The 19,886-nt window shown below is 60.5% G+C and overlaps 1 protein-coding gene and 1 pseudogene across 1 annotated transcript; one reads left to right on the top strand and one right to left on the bottom strand.

The window, feature by feature from the left end:
• Positions 1-936: 936 nt before the first annotated feature.
• RDH8 (retinol dehydrogenase 8) lies at positions 937-9,579 on the bottom strand. Its single transcript, XM_068997997.1, has 6 exons — positions 9,418-9,579; positions 6,990-7,151; positions 5,975-6,154; positions 4,811-4,904; positions 3,372-3,555; positions 937-1,161 (listed from the first exon to the last, which is right to left on the bottom strand). The coding sequence occupies exons 1-6, from the start codon at positions 9,521-9,523 to the stop codon at positions 937-939; spliced, it is 951 nt and encodes a 316-aa protein (XP_068854098.1). The 5' UTR covers positions 9,524-9,579.
• Positions 9,580-10,629: 1,050 nt separating this feature from the next.
• LOC138100205 (zinc finger protein 850-like) lies at positions 10,630-18,074 on the top strand (annotated as a pseudogene).
• The last annotated feature ends 1,812 nt before the right edge of the window (positions 18,075-19,886 follow it).

Genomic DNA, 19,886 nt, shown 5'->3' with positions numbered 1-19,886 from the left:
CCCAAATCCCCCCCCAGGACCCTTCCCGGACCCCCACCCCCCCAAATTTCGGGGTGCCCTCAGACAGGGGTGGCTTTGAATCCACTGCTGGGCCACCTGAGGACCCCAAATCCCCCCAAATCCCCCTGAAACCCCCCCAAATCCCCCTGAAACTCCCCCAAATCCCCCCGAAATGCCCCAAACCGCTCCGATTTCGCCCCAAATCCTCCCCCAGGACCCTTCCCGGACCCCCACCCCCCCAAATTTCGGGGTGCCGTCAGACAGGGGTGACTTAGAATCCACAGCTGGGCCACCTGAGGACCCCAAATCCCCCCAAATCCCCCCGAAACGCCCCCAAACCGCTCCGATTTCGCCCCAAATCCCCCCCCAGGACCCTTCCCGGGACCCCCACCCCCCCAAATTTCGGGGTGCCCTCAGACAGGGGTGACTTAGAATCCACAGCTGGACCACCTGAGGGCCCCAAATCCCCCCCAAATCCCCCTGAAACTCCCCCAAATCCCCCCGAACCGCCCCCAAACCGCTCCGATTTCGCCCCAAATCCCCCCCCAGGACCCTCCAGGGACCCCCACCCCCCCAAATTTCGGGGTGCCCTCAGACAGGGGTGACTTAGAATCCACTGCTGGGCCACCTGAGGACCCCAAATCCCCCCAAATCCCCCCGAAACGCCCCCAAACCGCCCCCAAACCGCTCCGATTTCGCCCCAAATCCCCCCCCAGGACCCTTCCCGGGACCCCCACCCCCCCAAATTTCGGGGTGCCCTCAGACGGGGGTGACGCGGCGGCGGCAGCAGCGGCAGGTGAGGCAGCGCTGGGCCAGCCGAGCACCCCAAATCCCCCCCAAATCCCCCCGAAATGCCCCAAACCCGTCCCGATTTCGCCCCAAATCCCCCCCCAGGACCCTTCCCGGGACCCCCACCCCCCAAATTTCGGGGTGCCCTCAGACGGGGGTGACGCGGCGGCGGCAGCAGCGGCAGGTGAGGCAGCGCAGCAGCGCCAGGCTCAGGTGGAAGACGGGGCCGAGGTCCCAGAGGAGGCGGCGGAAGCTCCGCACCCCCAAATCCCCGCGGGGGTCGGCGAAGCGCAGCGCCAGCAGCGGCGAGTAAAGGGGGTTGGTGGGGGTCCGGAACGGGGGGCGGGGGGCGCCGATCACCTCCACGATGGCCTGGGGGGGGCACAGGTGATGGGGACACCCCAAAATTGGGTCGGGGAGACCCCAAAAACCCGCTCGGAAATGCTCGAAATCCACCCAAAATCTACCCAGAAAGCCTCAAAATGCCCCAATTCCCCCCAAAAATCCCCTCAGGGACCCCCCAGAAATGGGGGCGGGGGGGTCTCCAATGACCGGGGGGGCACAGGTGATGGGGACACCCCAAAATTGGGTCGGGGAGACCCCAAAAACCCGCTCGGAAATGCTCGAAATCCACCCAAAATCTACCCAGAAAGCCTCAAAATGCCCCAATTCCCCCCAAAAATCTCCTCAGGGACCCCCAGAAATGGGGGCGGGGGGTCTCCAATGACCAGGGGGGCACAGGTGATGGGGACACCCCAAAATTGGGTCGGGGAGACCCCAAAAACCCGCTCGGAAATGCTCGAAATCCACCCAAAATCTACCCAGAAAACCTCAAAATGCCCCAATTCCCCCCAAAAATCCCCTCAGGGACCCCCCAGAAATGGGGGCGGGGGGGTCTCCAATGACCGGGGGGGCAGAGGTGATGGGGACACCCCAAAATTGGGTCGGGGAGACCCCAAAAACCCGCTCGGAAAGGCTCGAAATCCACCCCAAATCCACCCAGAAATGCTCAAAAAGCTCCAAATCCCCCCCAAAATCCCCCCAAAATCCCCAAAGTTCCATCCAGAAATGGGGGCGGGGGGGTCTCCAATGACCGGGGGGGCACAGGTGATGGGCACACCCCAAAATTGGGTCGGGGAGACCCCAAAATCCCGCTCGGAAATGCTCAAAATCCACCTAAAACTGCTCAAAATGCCAAAAAAAAACCCAAAATCCCCAAAAAAAACCCTTAAAAATCACAAAAATCCTCCAAAAATCCCCCCCCCAAAATCCCTTAAAAATCCCCAAAAAATCCCGAAAATAAAACCCCCCAAAAATCCCCCAAATCCTCCAAAAAATCCCCCAAAAATCCCAAAAAATCACCCAAAAATCCCCAAAAAACCCCCAAAATCCCCCAAAACGCCCCAAATCCCCCAAATCCGCACCTGTGCCACGTGCTCGGGGCTCTGGCCGAAGGTGTCGAGTTCCAGGTGGGACAGGGACAGGGAACTGCCCCAAAACCCCATAAAAACCCCCAAACAGTCCCAAAAATCCCTAAAAAAAAATCCAAAAAAATCCCTAAAAAAAATTCCCCAAAAAAGTTCCAAAAATCCCCCCAAAAAAACCCCAAAAAATCCCAAAAATCCCTAAAAAAATCCCTAAAAAATCCCCAAAAAATCCCAAAAATCCCGAAAAATTCCCCCCAAAAATCCCCCCAAAATCCCCAAAAATCCCCAAAAAATCCAAAAAAATCCCAAAAAAAGTCCCAAAAATCCCCCCCAAAAAACCCCCAAAAAATCCCAAAAATCCCTTAAAAAATCCCAAAAAAATCCCCAAAAAATCCAAAAAATCCCTAAAAAAATCCCCCCAAAAATTCCAAAAATATCCCCAAAAATCCCAAAAAATCCCTTAACCCCCGCCAAAAAAAATTTTGAAAAATCCTCCAAAAATCCCTGAAAAATAAAAAAAAATCCCCCAAAAAATCACTCAAAAATCCCCAAAAATCACTTAAAAAATCCCCAAAAATCACTTAAAAAATCCCCAAAAATCCCTAAAAAAAATCCCAAAAAAATCCCAAAAAATCCCAAAAAATCCCAAAAAAAGTCCCAAAAATCCCCCCCCAAAAACCCCCAAAAAATTCCAAAAATCCCTTAAAAAATCCCTAAAAAATCCCCAAAAAATCCAAAAAATCCCTAAAAAAATCCCCCCAAAAATTCCAAAAAAATCCCAAAAAATCCCAAAAAATCCCAAAAAAAGTCCCAAAAATCCCCCCAAAAAAACCCCAAAAAATCCCAAAAATCCCTTAAAAAATCCCTAAAAAATCCCCAAAAAATCCAAAAAATCCCTAAAATAATCCCCCCAAAAATTCCAAAAAAATCCCAAAAAATCCCAAAAAATCCCCAAAAATCCCTTAACCCCCGCCAAAAAAAATTTTTAAAAATCCTCCAAAAATCCCTAAAAAATAAAAAAAAAATCCCCAAAAAATCACTCAAAAATCCCCAAAAATCACTTTAAAAATCCCCAAAAATCCCTAAAAAAAATCCCAAAAAATCCCAAAAAATCCCAAAACCCCCCGAAACGCCCCAAATCCCCCAAATCGGCACCTGTGCCACGTGCTCGGGGCTCTGGCCGAAGGTGTGGAACACCTGGCGCGCGGCGGGCAGGTAAATGTCCCGAAAGTAGCGCAGCGTTTCGGGGTCGCTGCCCGGGAATTCCGATTTTTCCGCCTCCTGCAGCACCTTCCGCTCGAATTCCGTGTTCACCGGGCCCGGCTCCACCAGGGACACGCTGCGGATGGGATTGGGGGGGGTTGGGGATTTTTTGGGATTTTTTGGGATTTTTTGGGATTTTTTGGGATTTTTTGGAGGATTTTTAAGGGATTTTTTGGGGGGGTTTTAAGGGATTTCTTTGGATTTTTTGGGGGATTTTTTGGGGGACTTTTGGGGAATTTTTTGGATTTTTGAGGGATTTTTAAGGGATTTTTTGGGACTTTTGGGGAATTTTTGGGGGTTTTTTAAGGATTTTTGGAGGATTTGGGGGATTTTTTGGGGGGTTTTAAGGGATTTTAAGGGATTTTGGGGGGGATTTTTGGAGGATTTTTTGGGGATTTTTTGGGGGGTTTTAAGGGATTTTAAGGGATTTTGGGGGGATTTTTGGAGGATTTTTTGGGGATTTTTGGGGGGGTTTTAAGGGATTTTTGGGGGGTTTTTTTGGGATTGTTTGGGATTTTTGGGGGGGGTATAAGGGATGTTTTGGGGCATTTTTGGGGGGTTTTTGGAGGATTTTTGGGATTTTGGGGGGATTTTTGGAGGATTTTTGGGGGATTTTTTGGGCATTTTTTGGGAGGACTTTTGGGGAAATTTTGGGATTTTCTGGGGGGTGTTTAAGGGATTTTTTTGGATTTTTGGGGGGATTTTTAGTGGAATTTTTGGAGGTTCTTTTTTGGCATTTTTGGGGGGACTTTTGGGGAATTTTTGGGATTTTATTGGATTTTTGGGGGGTTTTCGGGGGAGATTTTTGTTTTTTTTCTTATTTTTGGGGGGATTTTGGGGTCCCCCCGTGCTCCCACCTAAGTCACGGACATGGAGATTTTGGGGGAATTTTGGGGGTTTTTTGGGGTTTTTTTGGGGATTTTGAGGGTTTGGGGGGGATTTTTGGGGTTTTTTTAGTTATTTTTTGAAAGATTTGGGGGTTTTTTGTGGTTTTTTGGGGGGGATTTGGGGTTTTTTTGTGGTTTTTTTGGGGGGGGATTTGGGGTTTTTTTGTGGTTTTTTCGGGGGGGGATTTGGGTGGTTTTTTGTATTTTTTGGGGGATTTTTGGGGGATTTTTGGGGGGGGGATTTGGGGTTTTTTGGGGGCATTTTGAAGGTTTTTTTCAGAGGGGATTTTTGGCCTCTCGGTGTTTCGGGGGAAGATTTTGACATTTGGAGGCTTTTTATGGGGGGGGAATTCCGGGTTTTTTTGGGGGGGGGTTGGATTTGGGAAATCCTGGGCTGTGGGGGATTGGATTTTGGGGTGATTTCGGGGGGTTTTGGGCACTCACAAGATGTTGAACTGCAGCAGCTGCACCGCCAGGCTCTCGCAAAGCCCCTCCACAGCGAACTTGGAGGCGGCGTAGATGTCATTGAAAACCACCCCTGGGGGGGCACGGGGGGGTCGGGGGAGCCCCAAAATTTTGGGGGGTTCGGGGAAGGGTTTGGGGTCTCGATCCCCCCAAAATTTGGGATCTGGGAAGGGTTTGGGAGCTCCCAGGGGGATTTTAGGAGCCGTTTTGGGGCCGGAAGGGGCCTAAAATTCACCCCTGGGGGGGCACGGGGGGGTCGGGGGAGCCCCAAAATTTTGGGGGGTTCGGGGAAGGGTTTGGGGTCTCGATCCCCCCAAAATTTGGGATCTGGGAAGGGTTTGGGAGCTCCCAGGGGGATTTTAGGAGCCGTTTTGGGGCTGGGATGGGCCTAAAATTCACCCCTGGGGGGGCACGGGGGGGTCGGGGGAGCCCCAAAATTTGGGGGGGGTTCAGGGAAGAATTTGGGGTCTCGATCCCCCCAAAATTTGGGATCTGGGAAGGGTTTGGGGGGTGCCGGGGGGGCTTTGGGAGGATTTGGGGTCTCCAGGAGGATTTTGGGAGTCCCGGGAAGGACTCGGGGATCCCGGGGGGGATTTTGGGGTGCCCGGGCAGGGATTTGGGGTCCCGGGGGATATTTCGGGGTGCTGGGGTTGGGATTTGGGGTCCCGGGGAATTATTTGGGGTGGCGGGGTTGGGATTTGGGGTCCCGGGGGGTATTTCGGGGTGCCGGGGCGGGGATTTTGGGGTGGCTGGGCTGGGATTTGGGGTCCCGGGGGATATTTTGGGGTGGCTGGGCTGGGATTTGGGGTCCCGGGGGATATTTTGGGGTGGCTGGGCTGGGATTTGGGGTCCCGGGGGATATTTTGGGGTGGCTGGGCTGGGATTTGGGGTCCCGGGAGGTATTTTGGGGTGCCGGGGCGGGGATTTGGGGTCCCGGGGGGTATTTTGGGGTGGCTGGGCTGGGATTTGGGGTCCCGGGGGGTATTTCGGGGTGCCGGGGCAGGGATTTGGGGTCCCGGGGGGTATTTTGGGGTGCCGGGGCGGGGATTTGGGGTCCCGGGGGGTATTTCGGGGTGGCTGGGCTGGGATTTGGGGTCCCGGGGGGTATTTTGGGGTGCCGGGGCGGGGATTTTGGGGTCTCACCCTGCAGCCCCATGACGCTGCTGACCACCACGATGTGGCCGCTGCGGCGCTGCTTCATTTGGGGCAGCAGGGCCTGGACCAGGCGCAGCACCCCAAAAACGTTGGTGTCGAACACGCGCTGCACCTGCGGCCCCGTGGCGCTCTCCAGGGGCCCCACCAGCCCCACGCCCGCGTTGTTCACTGCCAGGGAAACCCCAAAAAAAAAACCCCGAAATCCCCCCCAAAATCCACTGATGGGGCTCCGAGATAACGCAAACCTCCCAAAAACCCCGTAAAATCCGCCCCAAACCCCACAAAATCAGCCCAAAATTCACCTCAGGGACAGCCCAGAATCTCCCACCTTCCTACGCCGCGTTGTTCAGTGGGGGGGGGGGGGGTGAGGGGAGCCAAAATCCCCCAAATCCGCCTCAAAAACCACCCGTAACCCGCCTTAAAACCGCCCCAAAACCCCCCCAAATCCGCCCCAAAACCCACCCGTAACCCGCCCCAAAACCCCCCCAAAACCGCCCCAAAAACCACCCGTAACCCGCCCCAAAATCCCCCCAAACCCGCCCCAAAACCCCCCCAAAACCGCCCCAAAAACCACCCATAACCCGCCCCAAAATCCCCCCAAACCCGCCCCAAAAAGCCTCAAAACCCCCCCAAAACCGCCCCAAAACCCCCCCAAACCCGCCTGAAAAAGTCTCAAACCCGCCCCAAAACTGCCCCAAAACCCCACCAAATCCGCCCCAAAATCCCCCCAAACCCGCCCCAAAACGCCCCCAACCCCCCCAAAACACCCCCAACTCCCCCAAAACCACCCTGAAAACGCGCCCAAAATGCCCCAAAACCTCCCAAACCTGCCCCAAAACCTCCCAACCGCTCCAAATCCCTCCGCGGAACACCCCCAAACCTGCCCCAGAAACGCCTCGAAAATCCCCCAAAAGCCCCGACCTCCCCCCGAAACGGCCCCAAAATGTCCCAAACCCCCCCAAAATGCCCCCAAACCCCCCCAAAATGCCCCCCAACCCCTCACCCACGACGTCCACGCGCCCCCCCGGGACCCCCGCCAGGCACTCGGCCACGGAGCTGTCGCTGGTGACGTCGAGCCGGAGGATCCGCAGGGTGTCCCCGAGGGTGGCCCCGGCCGCCGCCTCCAGTGGCCCCCGCCGCGACAGGTCCCGCATGGTGGCCAGGACTGCGAGCCCAAAATCCCGACAGGGAGCCCAAAATCCCGACGGGGAGCACAAAATCCCGACAGGGAGCACAAAATCCCGACAGAGACCCCCCAAAAAAACCCCCCCAAAATCTCGTTAGGGACTCCAAAATCCCGACAGAGACCCTAAAATCTCGACAGGGACCCCAAAAAAACCCCAAAGGCCATCAGGGACTCCAAAAACCTGTCAGGGATCCCAAAAACCCCACCAGGAACGCCCCCAAACCCGCCGGGACAGGTCCCGCATGGTGGCCAGGACTGCGAGCCCAAAATCCCGACAGGGAGCACAAAATCCCGACAGAGACCCCAAAAAACCCCCCCCCAAAATCTCGTTAGGGACTCCAAAATCCCAACAGGGACCTCAAAATCCTGACAGGGACCTCAAAATCCCGACAGGGACCCTAAAAAAACCCCAAAATCCCAACAGAGACCCCCCAAAAAAACCCAAAATCCCGTCAGGGACTCCGAAAACCTGTCAGGGACCCCAAAAACCCCACCAGGAACGCCCCCAAACCCGCCGAGACAGGTCCCGCATGGTGGCCAGGACTGCGAGCCCAAAATCCCGGCAGGGAGCCCAAAATCCCGACAGAGACCCCAAAAAAACCCCCCCAAAATCTCGCTAGGGACTCCAAAATCCCGACAGAGACCCCAAGATCCCGACAGAGACCCCAGAAAAACCCAAAAGCCCATCAGGGACTCCAAAAACCTGTCAGGGATCCCAAAAACCGCACCAGGAACTCCCCCAAACCCGCCGGGACAGGTCCCGCATGGTGGCCAGGACTGCGAGCCCAAAATCCCGACAGGGAGCCCAAAAAAAAACCCAAAATCCCGACAGGGACCTCAAAATCCCGACAGGGACCCTAAAAAAAACCCAAAATCCCGACAGAGACTCCAAAAAAACCCCAAAATCCCGTTAGGGACACCCCCAAAATCCTGTCGGGGACCCTCTCCAGTGTCGGGGACAATCCCGGGGTGTCCCCTCCTGCCTTGGGGACATTTGGGGACCCCCCCTCACCCTCCCGCCCTGGGGACATTTGAGGACCCCCCCTCACCCTCCAGTGTCGGGGACAATCCCGGGGTGTCCCCTCCCGCCCTGGGGACATTTGGGGACCCCCCCTCACCCTCCGGTGTCGGGGACAATCCCGGGATGTCCCCTCCCGCCCTGGGGACATTTGGGGACCCCCCCTCACCCTCTGGTGTCGGGGACAATCCCGGGGTGTCCCCTCCCGCCTTGGGGACATTCGGGGACCCCCCCTCACCCTCCGGTGTCGGGGACATTTGGGGACCCTCCCTCACCCTCCGGTGTCGGGGACAATCCCGGGGTGTCCCCTCCCGCCCTGGGGACATTTGAGGACCCCCCCTCACCCTCTGGTGTCGGGGACAATCCCGGGGTGTCCCCTCCCGCCCTGGGGACATTTGGGGACCCCCCCTCACCCTCCCGCCTTGGGGACAATCCCGGGGTGTCCCCTCCCGCCCTGGGGACATTTGGGGACCCCCCCTCACCCTCCCGCCCTGGGGACATTTGGGGACCCCCCCTCACCCTCCGGTGTCGGGGACAATCCCGGGGTGTCCCCTCCCGCCCTGGCGACATTTGGGGACCCCCCCTCACCCTCCGGTGTCGGGGACATTTGGGGACCCCCCCCCCCCACCCTCCGGTGTCGGGGACAATCCCGGGGTGTCCCCTCCCGCCCTGGGGACATTTGGGGACCCCCCCTCACCCTCCGGTGTCGGGGACATTTGGGGACCCCCCCCTCACCCTCCGGTGTCGGGGACAATCCCGGGGTGTCCCCTCCCGCCCTGGGGACATTTGGGGACCCCTCCCTCACCCTCCGGCGTCGGGGACAATCCCGGGGTGTCCCCTCCCGCCCTGGGGACATTTGGGGACCCCCCCTCACCCTCCGGTGTCGGGGACAATCCCGGGGTGTCCCCTCCCGCCCTGGGGACATTTGGGGACCCCCCCTCACCCTCTGGTGTCGGGGACAATCCCGGGGTGTCCCCTCCCGCCCTGGCGACATTTGGGGACCCCCCCTCACCCTCCGGTGTCGGGGACATTTGGGGACCCCCCCCCCCCACCCTCCGGTGTCGGGGACAATCCCGGGGTGTCCCCTCCCGCCCTGGGGACATTTGGGGACCCCCCCTCACCCTCCCGCCCTGGGGACATTTGGGGACCCTCCCTCACCCTCCGGTGTCGGGGACAATCCCGGGGTGTCCCCTCCCGCCCTGGGGACATTTGGGGACCCCCCCTCACCCAGGTAGCGCCGCCGGGGGTCCCGCGCGAGCCGCACGGCCACGGCCAGGCCGATGCCCGAGGAGCAGCCGGTGACAAGGACAGTGCGCGCCGGGGGGGCGGCCATGGCTGTCACCCCCCCACCCCCGGGCAAAGGCTCTTAACGGGATCAGCGCTCACGTGGCACCGGGATTAGGATCGGGGTCAGGATTGGGGGCGGGATCGGTGTCAGCCGCCCCCGGGATCAGGATCGGGAGCAGGATTGGGATTAGGATCGGGATTAGGATCGGGGTCGGGATCGGGGTCAGGATCGGGGTCGGGATCGGTGCCAGCCGCCCCCGGGGTCGGGATCGGGGTCAGGATCGGGGTCGGGATCGGTGTCAGCCGCCCCCGGGGTCGGGATCGGGATCGGGGTCGAGATCGGTGTCAGCCGCCCCCGGGATCGGGATCGGGATCGGTGTCAGCCGCCCCCGGGGTCGGGATCGGGATCGGGGTCAGGTTTGGGGTCGGGATCGGGATCGGTGTCAGCCGCCCCCGGGGTCAGGATCGGGATCGGGGTCAGGATTGGGGTCGGGATCGGGACCGGTGTCAGCCGCCCCCGGGATCGGGATCGGGGTCAGGATCGGGATCGGGGTCAGGATTGGGGTCGGGATCGGGGTCGGGATAGGGGTCAGCCGCCCCCGGGATCGGGATCGCAGTCAGGATCGGGATCGGGACCGAATCAGGATCGGGATCGAGGTCTGGATCAGGATCGGGACCGAATCAGGATCGGGATCGGGACCGAGTCCGGATCGGGACCGACTCAGGATCGGGACAGGGATCGGGATAGGGGTCAGCCACCCCCGGGATCGGGACCGGGATTAGGATGGGGGGCCGCGCCCCCGGGATGGGGGGAGATTTGGGGAAATTCTTGGGGACAGCACAAAGTGTGGGGGGAGCTCGGGGGGGCGGCCCCCTCTCCTGGGGACCCCAAAATCCGCCCCCTCCCCACCTCAGGGGACTCTGGGGACCCCAAAACTTCCCCTCCCCGAGCGGCCAGAGCGAGCTCTGCGCTCCGGGACCGGACACCCCCCGGACCGGGCTCCGCGCTCCGGGACCGGACACGCCCCGGACCGGGCTCCGCGCTCCGGGACCGGACACCGGACACCCCCCGGACCGGGCTCAGCGCTCCGGGACCGGACACCGGACACTGGACACCATCTCCGACAATAGGACGCGGACCGGCCTTTAATTTGCATAACCCCACCCACAAGAACAACAAATAACCGGGGTACAGCTGCTTAATTTGCATAACCACGCCCAAAGAGCCAAAATATCACCGAGCCGGACCCCCGTATTTTACATAACCACGCCCACCAGAACCAACCACGCGGCGGGAACCGAACGCCGCTTCAAAGACCACGCCCATCTACGACCACCAATCACAGTGCGGAATTCCCCCTTCATTTGCATAACCCCGCCCTCCCGCTGGCCACGCCCAGCGCCGGCTGCGGCCGCCTCGGGTCCCCGTTTCCTCCCAGTTCCCTCCCAGTGCTCCCAGTAAGAGCCGCACTGGGAGGAGGGATCGTGCTGCCCATTCCTTCCCGGTGCTGCCGGCACCGCTCCCAGCGCTCCCAGTAGCGCTCCCAGTGCCGCGCGGGGCGGGGCCGCTTTGGGAGCCGGCCCGGGCACAGCGCGGCTGCTTTGGGGTGTCGGAAGCTGCCCGGGCCGGGGCGGGAGCGGAGGAGGCGCGGGAGGAAGAGGAGGGAGGAGCAGGAGGAGGAAGAGGAAGAGGAGGAGCAGGAGGCGGAGGAGCAGGAAGAGGAGGAGCAGCAGCAGAAGCGCGCGGTTCCGCCGCCCGCCCGCTGAGGCCGCAGCTGCCCCGGCTCCGGCAGCATCGCCCCCCCCGCATGCCGAGGCGAGCGGGGACGGGGAGCTCGCCCCAAACGCATCGGGGCTCTGCGGGGCGTTTGTCGCGGGGCAGGCGATGTTGGGAGCTTGCAGGAGCCCAAAGCTGAGCCGCAGATGCGCCTTGGGGGGGTGTGGGGGCGATGCCGGTTTTGGGGATCCCCGGGAGAGGCGGGGGCTGGAAGGCGGGAGCCGCGGAGTGGGGAGAGCCGAAGGGGCGATCCCGGAGGCGCGGGACCCCCGGCAGCCGGGAGGGGTGGGGGAGGCTGGAGATGAGCGGGCTCCGGGCCCCCCGAGGCTGAACGGGGCGGGGACTTGTGGAGCTGGGCTTGGGCTTGGGCAGCAGCAAAGCCAAGGCGCTCAGGCCTTGCTTTCCCCCCGAGCAGGATTTGCCATCGCCGAGGCGCGGCCGGATGGAGGAGGAGGAGGCCGCGAGGAAGGGGAAGATGGCCCGGGAGCCGCAGGCAGGTGAGGAGGAAGTCAGTGGCCCTTTGCCCTCTGTCCTGCTCCATCTCCCAGCCCAGCATCGGCCCCGGCTGCAGGACAGCCCCGCTGCCGACGCCGTCCTGCCGGGGACGGACTGGGGGGATCTCCGTGCACTTCCCCGTGGCACGGAGGCAAATCCCATCCTCTGCTTGTCCTTCCTCCCCAGACAAGGAGCTGAGCACGGAGCCCAGGGAGGACAAATGCCCGCGGCAGAACCTGGTGGCAGAGGCCGTTTTGAGCGGCTCCACGGCGCAGGAATGCAATGGGGAGGAAAAGCCCCGGAGATGCCGCACGAGGAGGGGCTGCAAACGCAGCCCAAGGAGCTGCAAGGAGGAAGGAGCCTCGCCGGGCCGGGAAGGCGGCCGGAGCTGCGGCCGGAGCTCGGAGCTGGGGGTCCGTGAGCAGCCCCACGCTGGGGAGAAGCCCCACAAGTGCTCGGAATGTGGGAAGAGCTTCAGCCAGAGATCCCGTCTGATCCACCACAGGAAAATCCACATGGGGGACTGGCCCTACGAGTGTGGGGAGTGTGGGAAGAACTTCAGGTGGAGCTCCCACCTGATCGTCCACCAGAGGATCCACACCGGGGAGAGGCCCTTTGAGTGTGAGGAATGTGGGAAGAGGTTCAGACACAGCTCCAGCCTGGTCCAGCACCAGCGGATGCACACCGGGGAGAGGCCCTACGAGTGTCCCAAGTGTGGGAAGAGGTTTCCATGGAGCTCCGATGTCCTCAAGCACCAGCGGACGCACATGGAGGAGAGGCCCTTCCGCTGCCCCGACTGCGGGAAGGGCTACAAGTACAACTCCCACCTCGTCGCCCACCGGCGCGTCCACACCGGGGAGAGGCCCTACGAGTGTGGGGAGTGTGGGAAGAGGTTTCAGATCAGCTCTGATCTCCTCAAGCACCAGCGGACGCACACCGGGGAGAGGCCCTACGAGTGTTCCGAGTGTGGGAAGAGGTATCAGAACAGGTCCAATCTCGTCAAGCACCAGCGGAGCCACACCGGGGAGAGGCCCTACGAGTGCCCCGACTGCGGGAAGAGGTTTCGGACCAGCTCCACCCTCATCCAGCACCAGCGCGTTCACACCGGTGAGAGGCCCTTCCGCTGCCCCGACTGTGGGAAGGGCTTCAAGCAAAACTCCACCCTCATCACCCATCGGCGCGTCCACACCGGGGAGAGGCCCTACGAGTGTGGGGAGTGTGGGAAGAGCTTCTCACAGAGGTCTGGCCTCATCAGCCACCAGAGGATCCACACCGGGGAGAAGCCCTATGAGTGTGGGGAGTGTGGGAAGAGCTTCAGCCAGGGCTTCAGCCTGATCAACCACCAGAGGATCCACACCGGGGAGAGGCCCTACGAGTGCCCCGAGTGTGGGAAGACATTTCAGACCAGCTCCGCTCTCCTCGTGCACCGGCGCATCCACACCGGGGAGAGGCCCTACGAGTGCCCCGAGTGCGGGAAGAGCTTCTCACAGAGCTACCACTTGACCCAACACCAACAAAGGCACCGCTGAGGGAAGCGCCGCGAGTGCCCCGAGTGCGGGAAGAGCTTCGTGCGCTGCTCCAGCCCCATCCCCCGTGGGAGGATCGGCCTTGGATGATCCCCAGTGACCCCCGTTGGGCAGAGCCCCGGAGATCCGTGGTGCTCCTGATCCCTGTTGGGAAGATACAGCAGAAGTGTTCAGAAGGATGTCCGCACTCGGGGCGGCTCTCTGGAAAGCTGTTTGTTGCCCAGCCGGAGTTACAGCAGCTCAGGGAGTGGGGTGGCCAGAGCTGTGCTGGAGCTGTCACCTACAGCTCTGGGCACACCTGAAGCCGCTTTCCGTTCAAGTTACAACGCGTTATTTGCTTTTCTTTGCCGAGTATCTCGATACACGACAACCACGCAGCACCGTACACAGCACCTTTATATTTACCCACAGCCTACCACAGCTGCTCCCATTATCATATTTTAGTCGTTATTATTCAATCCCAAAAGTAAGTTACAATTAAAGCTTACAGTGCAAAATTCTCAGGCCTTTCTTCTACCTGCCACATCGACGTTCCTCGTTTGCCTGCCGTGTCTCTCTTTCTGGTAAAAACACGTTTTCTGTTTACTTACGCTCTTCCTGAGACTCATTTACGGGAAGAGCACGTCTTTGTTTGTAGCCCCACGCCTTTGTCGTAATCATAAAAAATCTCCTTCACGCTCATCTCCGACCTTTGCCGTCTCAGTTATTCAGTGATCGCTGGTTCAGCAGAACGTCTTTTCCTCGATATCAAAGCGTGCTTTCGGTTCCGTCTCATCCCCGGTTTGTACATTCAGAGATCTTTCTGCCGAGCCGACGAAGCGGTGACACGTTCTTACCAAATTTTCATCCTCTCCCAACAGGAAGGCACCAGGCTGGGGGGGCTCCGCCTCTTCCTGGCTCCCCGTGGCCTTGACTTTCTTTTCGTTTCTCTTTGTCCTTTCCAAACCCCCAAACCCGGGCTAAAAATAAAGACGTTGAACGGAGACGCCGATGGGCACGTGGGGGGATCTTCCCGGGGATCTGGGGGATGCCGGCTCTGAGGGAGTTGGGGGTTCCTGGCAGGGACTTGGGGGTCGCTCAGGGCTTTGGGCACCCCAGGCCGAGCGGCTCCGGCTGCGCTGGGAGACCCTGGCAGAGGTTCTGGGGCAGCTGCTCAAGGATGCCCTGCCCTGGACCTGTCCCCATGTCCCCCATCCCTGTTCCCGGGGTCGCCTGTCCACGATCCCGCTCTCCCCGCTGTCACTCCTGTCCCCATTTATGTGTCCTCCCAGTCCCGTTCCCATCCCGGCCCGGATCCCGTTCCCGGTCTCATTCCCATTGTCTGTCCTGTTTCCACATTCCCGCTCCCACATTCCCGGTCCGACATTCCCGGTCCCTTCCCCATTCCCGGTCCCACATTCCTGGTCCCATTCCATTCCATTCCATTCCATTCCATTTCCATTCCATTCCCGTTCCCAATTTTCCATTCCCGCCCGGGCCCCTCTCCCCGGCCGCCACCGCCCCGGCCCCGCCCACCGGCGCCCACCAATCACCGCGCGCTATCGCGCCCAGATTTGCATAACCCCGCCCTCCCGCTGGCCACGCCCAGCGCCGGCTGCGGCCGCCTCGGGTCCCCGTTTCCTCCCAGCTCCCTCCCAGTGCTCCCAGTAAGAGCCGCACTGGGAGGAGGGATCGTGCTGCCAATTCCTTCCCGGTGCTGCCGGCACCGCTCCCAGCGCTCCCAGTACCGCTCCCAGTGCCGCGCGGGGCGGGGCCGCTTTGGGAGCCGGCCCGGGCACAGCGCGGCTGCTTTGGGGTGTCGGAAGCTGCCCGGGCCGGGGCGGGAGCGGAGGAGGCGCGGGAGGAAGAGGAGGGAGGAGCAGGAGGAGGAAGAGGAAGAGGAGGAGCAGGAGGCGGAGGAGCAGGAAGAGGAGGAGCAGCGGCAGAAGCGCGCGGTTCCGCCGCCCGCCCGCTGAGGCCGCAGCTGCCCCGGCTCCGGCAGCATCGCCCCCCCCGCATGCCGAGGTGAGCGGGGAGGGGGAGCTCGCCCCAAACGCATCGGGGCTCTGCGGGGCGTTTGTCGCGGGGCAGGCGATGTTGGGAGCTTGCAGGAGCCCAAAGCTGAGCCGCAGATGCGCCTTGGGGGGGTGTGGGGGCGATGCCGGTTTTGGGGATCCCCGGGAGAGCCGGGGGGTGGAAGGCGGGAGCCGCGGAGTGGGGAGAGCCGAAGGGGCGATCCCGGAGGCGCGGGACCCCCGGCAGCCGGGAGGGGTGGGGGAGGCTGGAGATGAGCGGGCTCCGGGCCCCCCGAGGCTGAACGGGGCGGGGACTTGTGGAGCTGGGCTTGGGCTTGGGCAGCAGCAAAGCCAAGGCGCTCAGGCCTTGCTTTCCCCCGAGCAGGATTTGCCATCGCCAAGGCGCGGCCGGATGGAGGAGGAGGAGGCCGCGAGGAAGGGGAAGATGGCCCGGGAGCCGCAGGCAGGTGAGGAGGAAGTCAGTGGCCCTTTGCCCTCTGTCCTGCTCCATCTCCCAGCCCAGCATCGGCCCCGGCTGCAGGACAACCCCGCTGCCGACGCCGTCCTGCCGGGGACGGACTGGGGGGATCTCCGTGCCCTTCCCTGTGGCACGGAGGCAAATCCCATCCTCTGCTTGTCCTTCCTCCCCAGACAAGGAGCTGAGCACGGAGCCCAGGGAGGACAAATGCCCGCGGCAGAACCTGGTGGCAGAGGCCGTTTTGAGCGGCTCCACGGCGCAGGAATGCAATGGGGAGGAAAAGCCCCGGAGATGCCGCACGAGGAGGGGCTGCAAACGCAGCCCAAGGAGCTGCAAGGAGGAAGGAGCCTCGCCGGGCCGGGAAGGCGGCCGGAGCTGCGGCCGGAGCTCGGAGCTGGGGGTCCGTGAGCAGCCCCACGCTGGGGAGAAGCCCCACAAGTGCTCGGAATGTGGGAAGAGCTTCAGCCAGAGATCCCATCTGATCCGCCACTGGAGAATCCACACTGGGGAGAGGCCCTATGAGTGTGGGGAGTGTGGGCAGAGGTGCAGAGACCGCTCCAGACTCATCGTACACCAGAGGATCCACACTGGGGAGAGGCCCATCGAGTGTGGGGAATGTGGGATGAGCTTCAGAGACCGCTCCAGACTCAACGTCCACCAGAGGATCCACACTGGGGAGAGGCCGTATGAGTGTGGGGAGTGTGGGAAGAGCTTCAGAGACCGCTCCAGACTCATCATCCACCAGAGGATCCACACTGGGGAGAGGCCCTACGAGTGTCCCGAGTGTGGGAAGAGGTTCAGCTGCAGGTCCAACCTGATCGTCCACCAGAGGTTCCACACTGGGGAAATGCCCTACGAGTGTGGGGAGTGTGGGAAGAGGTTTCCGACCAGCACCGATCTCCTGAAGCACCAGCGGATTCACACGGATGAGAGGCCCTTCTACTGCCCCGACTGCGGGAAGGGCTACAAGCAAAACTCCACCCTCGTCGCCCACCGGCGCATCCACACCGGGGAGAGGCCCCACGAGTGTGGGGAGTGTGGGAAGAGGTTTCCGACCAGCTCTGCTCTTCTCCGGCACCAGAGGATCCACACCGGGGAGAGGCCCTACGAGTGCCCCGACTGCGGGAAGAGGTTTCGGACCAGCTCCACCCTCATCCAGCACCAGCGCGTTCACACCGGTGAGAGGCCCTTCCGCTGCCCCGAGTGTGGGAAAGGCTTCAAGCAAAACTCCACCCTCATCGCCCACCGGCGCGTCCACACCGGGGAGAGGCCCTACGAGTGTGGGGAGTGTGGGAAGAGGTTCAGGCAGAGGTCTGGCCTGATCGTCCACCGGAGGATCCACACCGGGGAGAAGCCCTATGAGTGTGGGGTTTGTGGGATGAGCTTCAACCAGGGCTTCATGCTGATCAACCACCAGAGGATCCACACCGGGGAGAGGCCCTACGAGTGTGGGGAGTGTGGGAAGAGCTTCCGCTGCAGTTCCAACCTGGTTATCCACCAGAGGATCCACACCGGGGAGAGGCCCTACAAGTGTGGGGAGTGTGGGAAGAGCTTCAGCTACAGTTCCCAATTGATTATCCACCAGAGGATCCACACCGGGGAGAGGCCCCACGAGTGTGGGGTGTGTGGGAAGAGCTTCAGCTACAGTTCCAACCTGATTATCCACCAGAGGATCCACACTGGGGAGAGGCCCTACAAGTGTGGGGAGTGTGGGAAGTGGTTTCACACCAGCTCCCGTCTCCTTCGGCACCAGCGCATTCACACGGATGAGAGGCCCTTCCGCTGCCCTGACTGCAGGAAGGGATTCAAGCACAGCTCCACCCTCATCAGGCACCGGCGCATCCACACCGGGGAGAGGCCCCACGAGTGCCCCGACTGCGGGAAGGGCTTCAAGGTAAACTCCACCCTCATCGCCCACCAGCGCCTCCACTCCGGGGAGAGGCCCTACGAGTGTCCCCAGTGTGGGAAGAGCTTCAAGCAAAACTCCGCGCTCGTCTCCCACCGGCGCATCCACACCGGGGAGAGGCCCTACGAGTGCCCCGAGTGCGGGAAGAGCTTCTCACAGAGATCTCACTTGACCAAACACCAACGGAGGCACCGCTGAGGGAAGCGCCGCGAGTGCCCCGAGTGCGGGAAGAGCTTCGTGCGCTGCTCCAGCTCCATCCCCCGTGGGAGGATCGGCCTTGGATGATCCCCAGTGACCCCCGTTGGGCAGAGCCCCGGAGATCCGTGGTGCTCCTGATCCCTGTTGGGAAGGCGCCAGGCTGGGGGGGCTTTGGACTCGGTTTTTTATTTGCATAGCCACGCCCATCCACTTTTGCATATCACTGCGAGCTAATGTGCCTTTTTTGCATATCCCCACCCACCCTTCCCACAATCCGCACGTTGATATTTGCATAAACACTGTTGGAGGAGCTGGGAGCGGTCCCAAATCCCACAAAGTTCTCCTCAAAATGCCACAAAATTCCACAAAAATCTCCCCCCCCCCAGATTCCCTCCAAATCCCCACCAAATTCCCCCCCCAAATCCCACAAAATTCACCCCCAAGTCTCCGCAAATTTTTCCCCCAAAATCTCCCCCAAAAATCCCACAAAATTCCCCGCAAAATTCTCCGCAGGTTCCCCCCAAATTTCCCCCCCAAATGCCATTAAATTCCATCCAGAATCGCACAGAATTCACCCCAAAATTTGCCCCAATATCCCCCCAAAAATCCCACAAATTTCCCCCTTCATCCCCCCAAAATTCCCCCGAAATCCCCACAAAATTCCCCCCCAAAATCCCACAGAATTCACTCAAAATTCCCCAGAAAATCCCCACAAAATTCACCCCAAAATCCCACAAAATTTGCCCAAAATCCCATAAAATCCCCCCCCCAAATCCCACTGAATTTGCCCAAAAATTCCCCAGAAAAACCACACAAGATTCGCCCAAAAAATCCCACAAAATTTCCCCCAAATCCCCCCACAAATCTCACAAAATTCACCCCAAAATCCCACAAAAGTCGCCTCAAAATCGCACAAAATTTGCCCAAAAATCCTACGGAATTCGCCCAAAATTCCCCTCAATTGGGAATTGGGAATTGGGAATTGGGATTGGGAATTGGGATTGGGGATGGGAATGGGGATTGGGAATTGGGATTGGGACTGGGAATGCTCCATCCCCATCCCTGGCACCCCCTCCCCTCTTCCCGAGCAGGGATTATCCCGATCCATGGATCCCTTGGATCCCGCCCTGCTGGGAGCCAGCTCCGGCCCCAATCCCCAATTAAAAATCCCCAATTAAATCCCCAATTAAGTCCCCAATTAAATCCCCAATTAATCCCAGCAGGGCCTTTTCCCGGAGCCGGCGGGAGCTCGGCCGCGCTTTCCAAAATTCCTCCTCCTCCTCCTCTCCTGCCTCTTCCCAGCTCCCATCCCGGTGCCAGGAGCCGGATCCATGCCCGTGCCCAGTGGGATCTGTGCCCGTTCCTGGGATCCGTGCCCGTTCCCAGTTTCCCATGGCATCCGTGCCCATTCTGGGATCCGTGCCCGTTCTGGGATCCATGCCCGCTGTGGGATCTGTGCCTGTTCTGGGGTCTGTGCCCGTTCCTGGTCTCCAGGAGCTGGATCCGTGCCCATTCCCGGTTTCCCATGGGATCCGTGCCCATTCCCAATTTTCCATGGGATCCGTGCCCATTCCCAGTTTTCCACAGGATCCGTGCCCATTCCCAGTTTCCCATGGGATCTGTGCCCATTCCCGGTTTCCAGGAGCCGGATCCGTGCCCATTCCCGGTTTCCCATGGCATCTGTGCCCATTCCCGATCTCCAGGAGCCGGATCCGTGCCCATTCCCGGTTTCCCATGGGATCTGTGCCCATTCCCGGTTTCCCATGGGATCTGTGCCCATTCCCGATCTCCAGGAGCCGGATCCGTGCCCATTCCCGGTTTCCCATGGGATCTGTGCCCATTCCTGGTTTCCAGGAGCCAGCTCCGTGCCCATTCCCGGTTTCCCATGGCATCTGTGCCCATTCCCGATCTCCAGGAGCCGGATCCGTGCCCATTCCCGGTTTCCAGGAGCCGGATCCGTGCCCATTCCCGGTTTCCCATGGGATCTGTGCCCATTCCCGGTTTCCAGGAGCCGGATCCGTGCCCATTCCCGGTT

The sequence above is a fragment of the Aphelocoma coerulescens genome, chromosome 30 (genome assembly GCF_041296385.1).
Source record: "Aphelocoma coerulescens isolate FSJ_1873_10779 chromosome 30, UR_Acoe_1.0, whole genome shotgun sequence".
Classification (NCBI taxonomy): Eukaryota; Metazoa; Chordata; class Aves; order Passeriformes; family Corvidae; genus Aphelocoma; species Aphelocoma coerulescens.
The sequence above is the reverse complement of the archived record's forward strand: the minus strand, read 5'-3'. Positions and strand labels throughout refer to the sequence as shown.

What these genes read in the sequence shown, in the direction of transcription:
- RDH8 (XM_068997997.1), bottom strand. Translation starts at nt 9,523, where the DNA reads ATGGCCGCCCCCCCGGCGCGCACTGTCCTTGTCACCGGCTGCTCCTCG. An exon ending in GGGGCGCGTGGACGTCGTGG is followed by an intron (nt 6,155 to 6,989) that starts GTGAGGGGTTGG and finishes TTTCCCTGGCAG; the next exon opens with TGAACAACGCGGGCGTGGGG. An exon ending in CAGCGTCATGGGGCTGCAGG is followed by an intron (nt 4,905 to 5,974) that starts GTGAGACCCCAA and finishes GTGCCCCCCCAG; the next exon opens with GGGTGGTTTTCAATGACATC.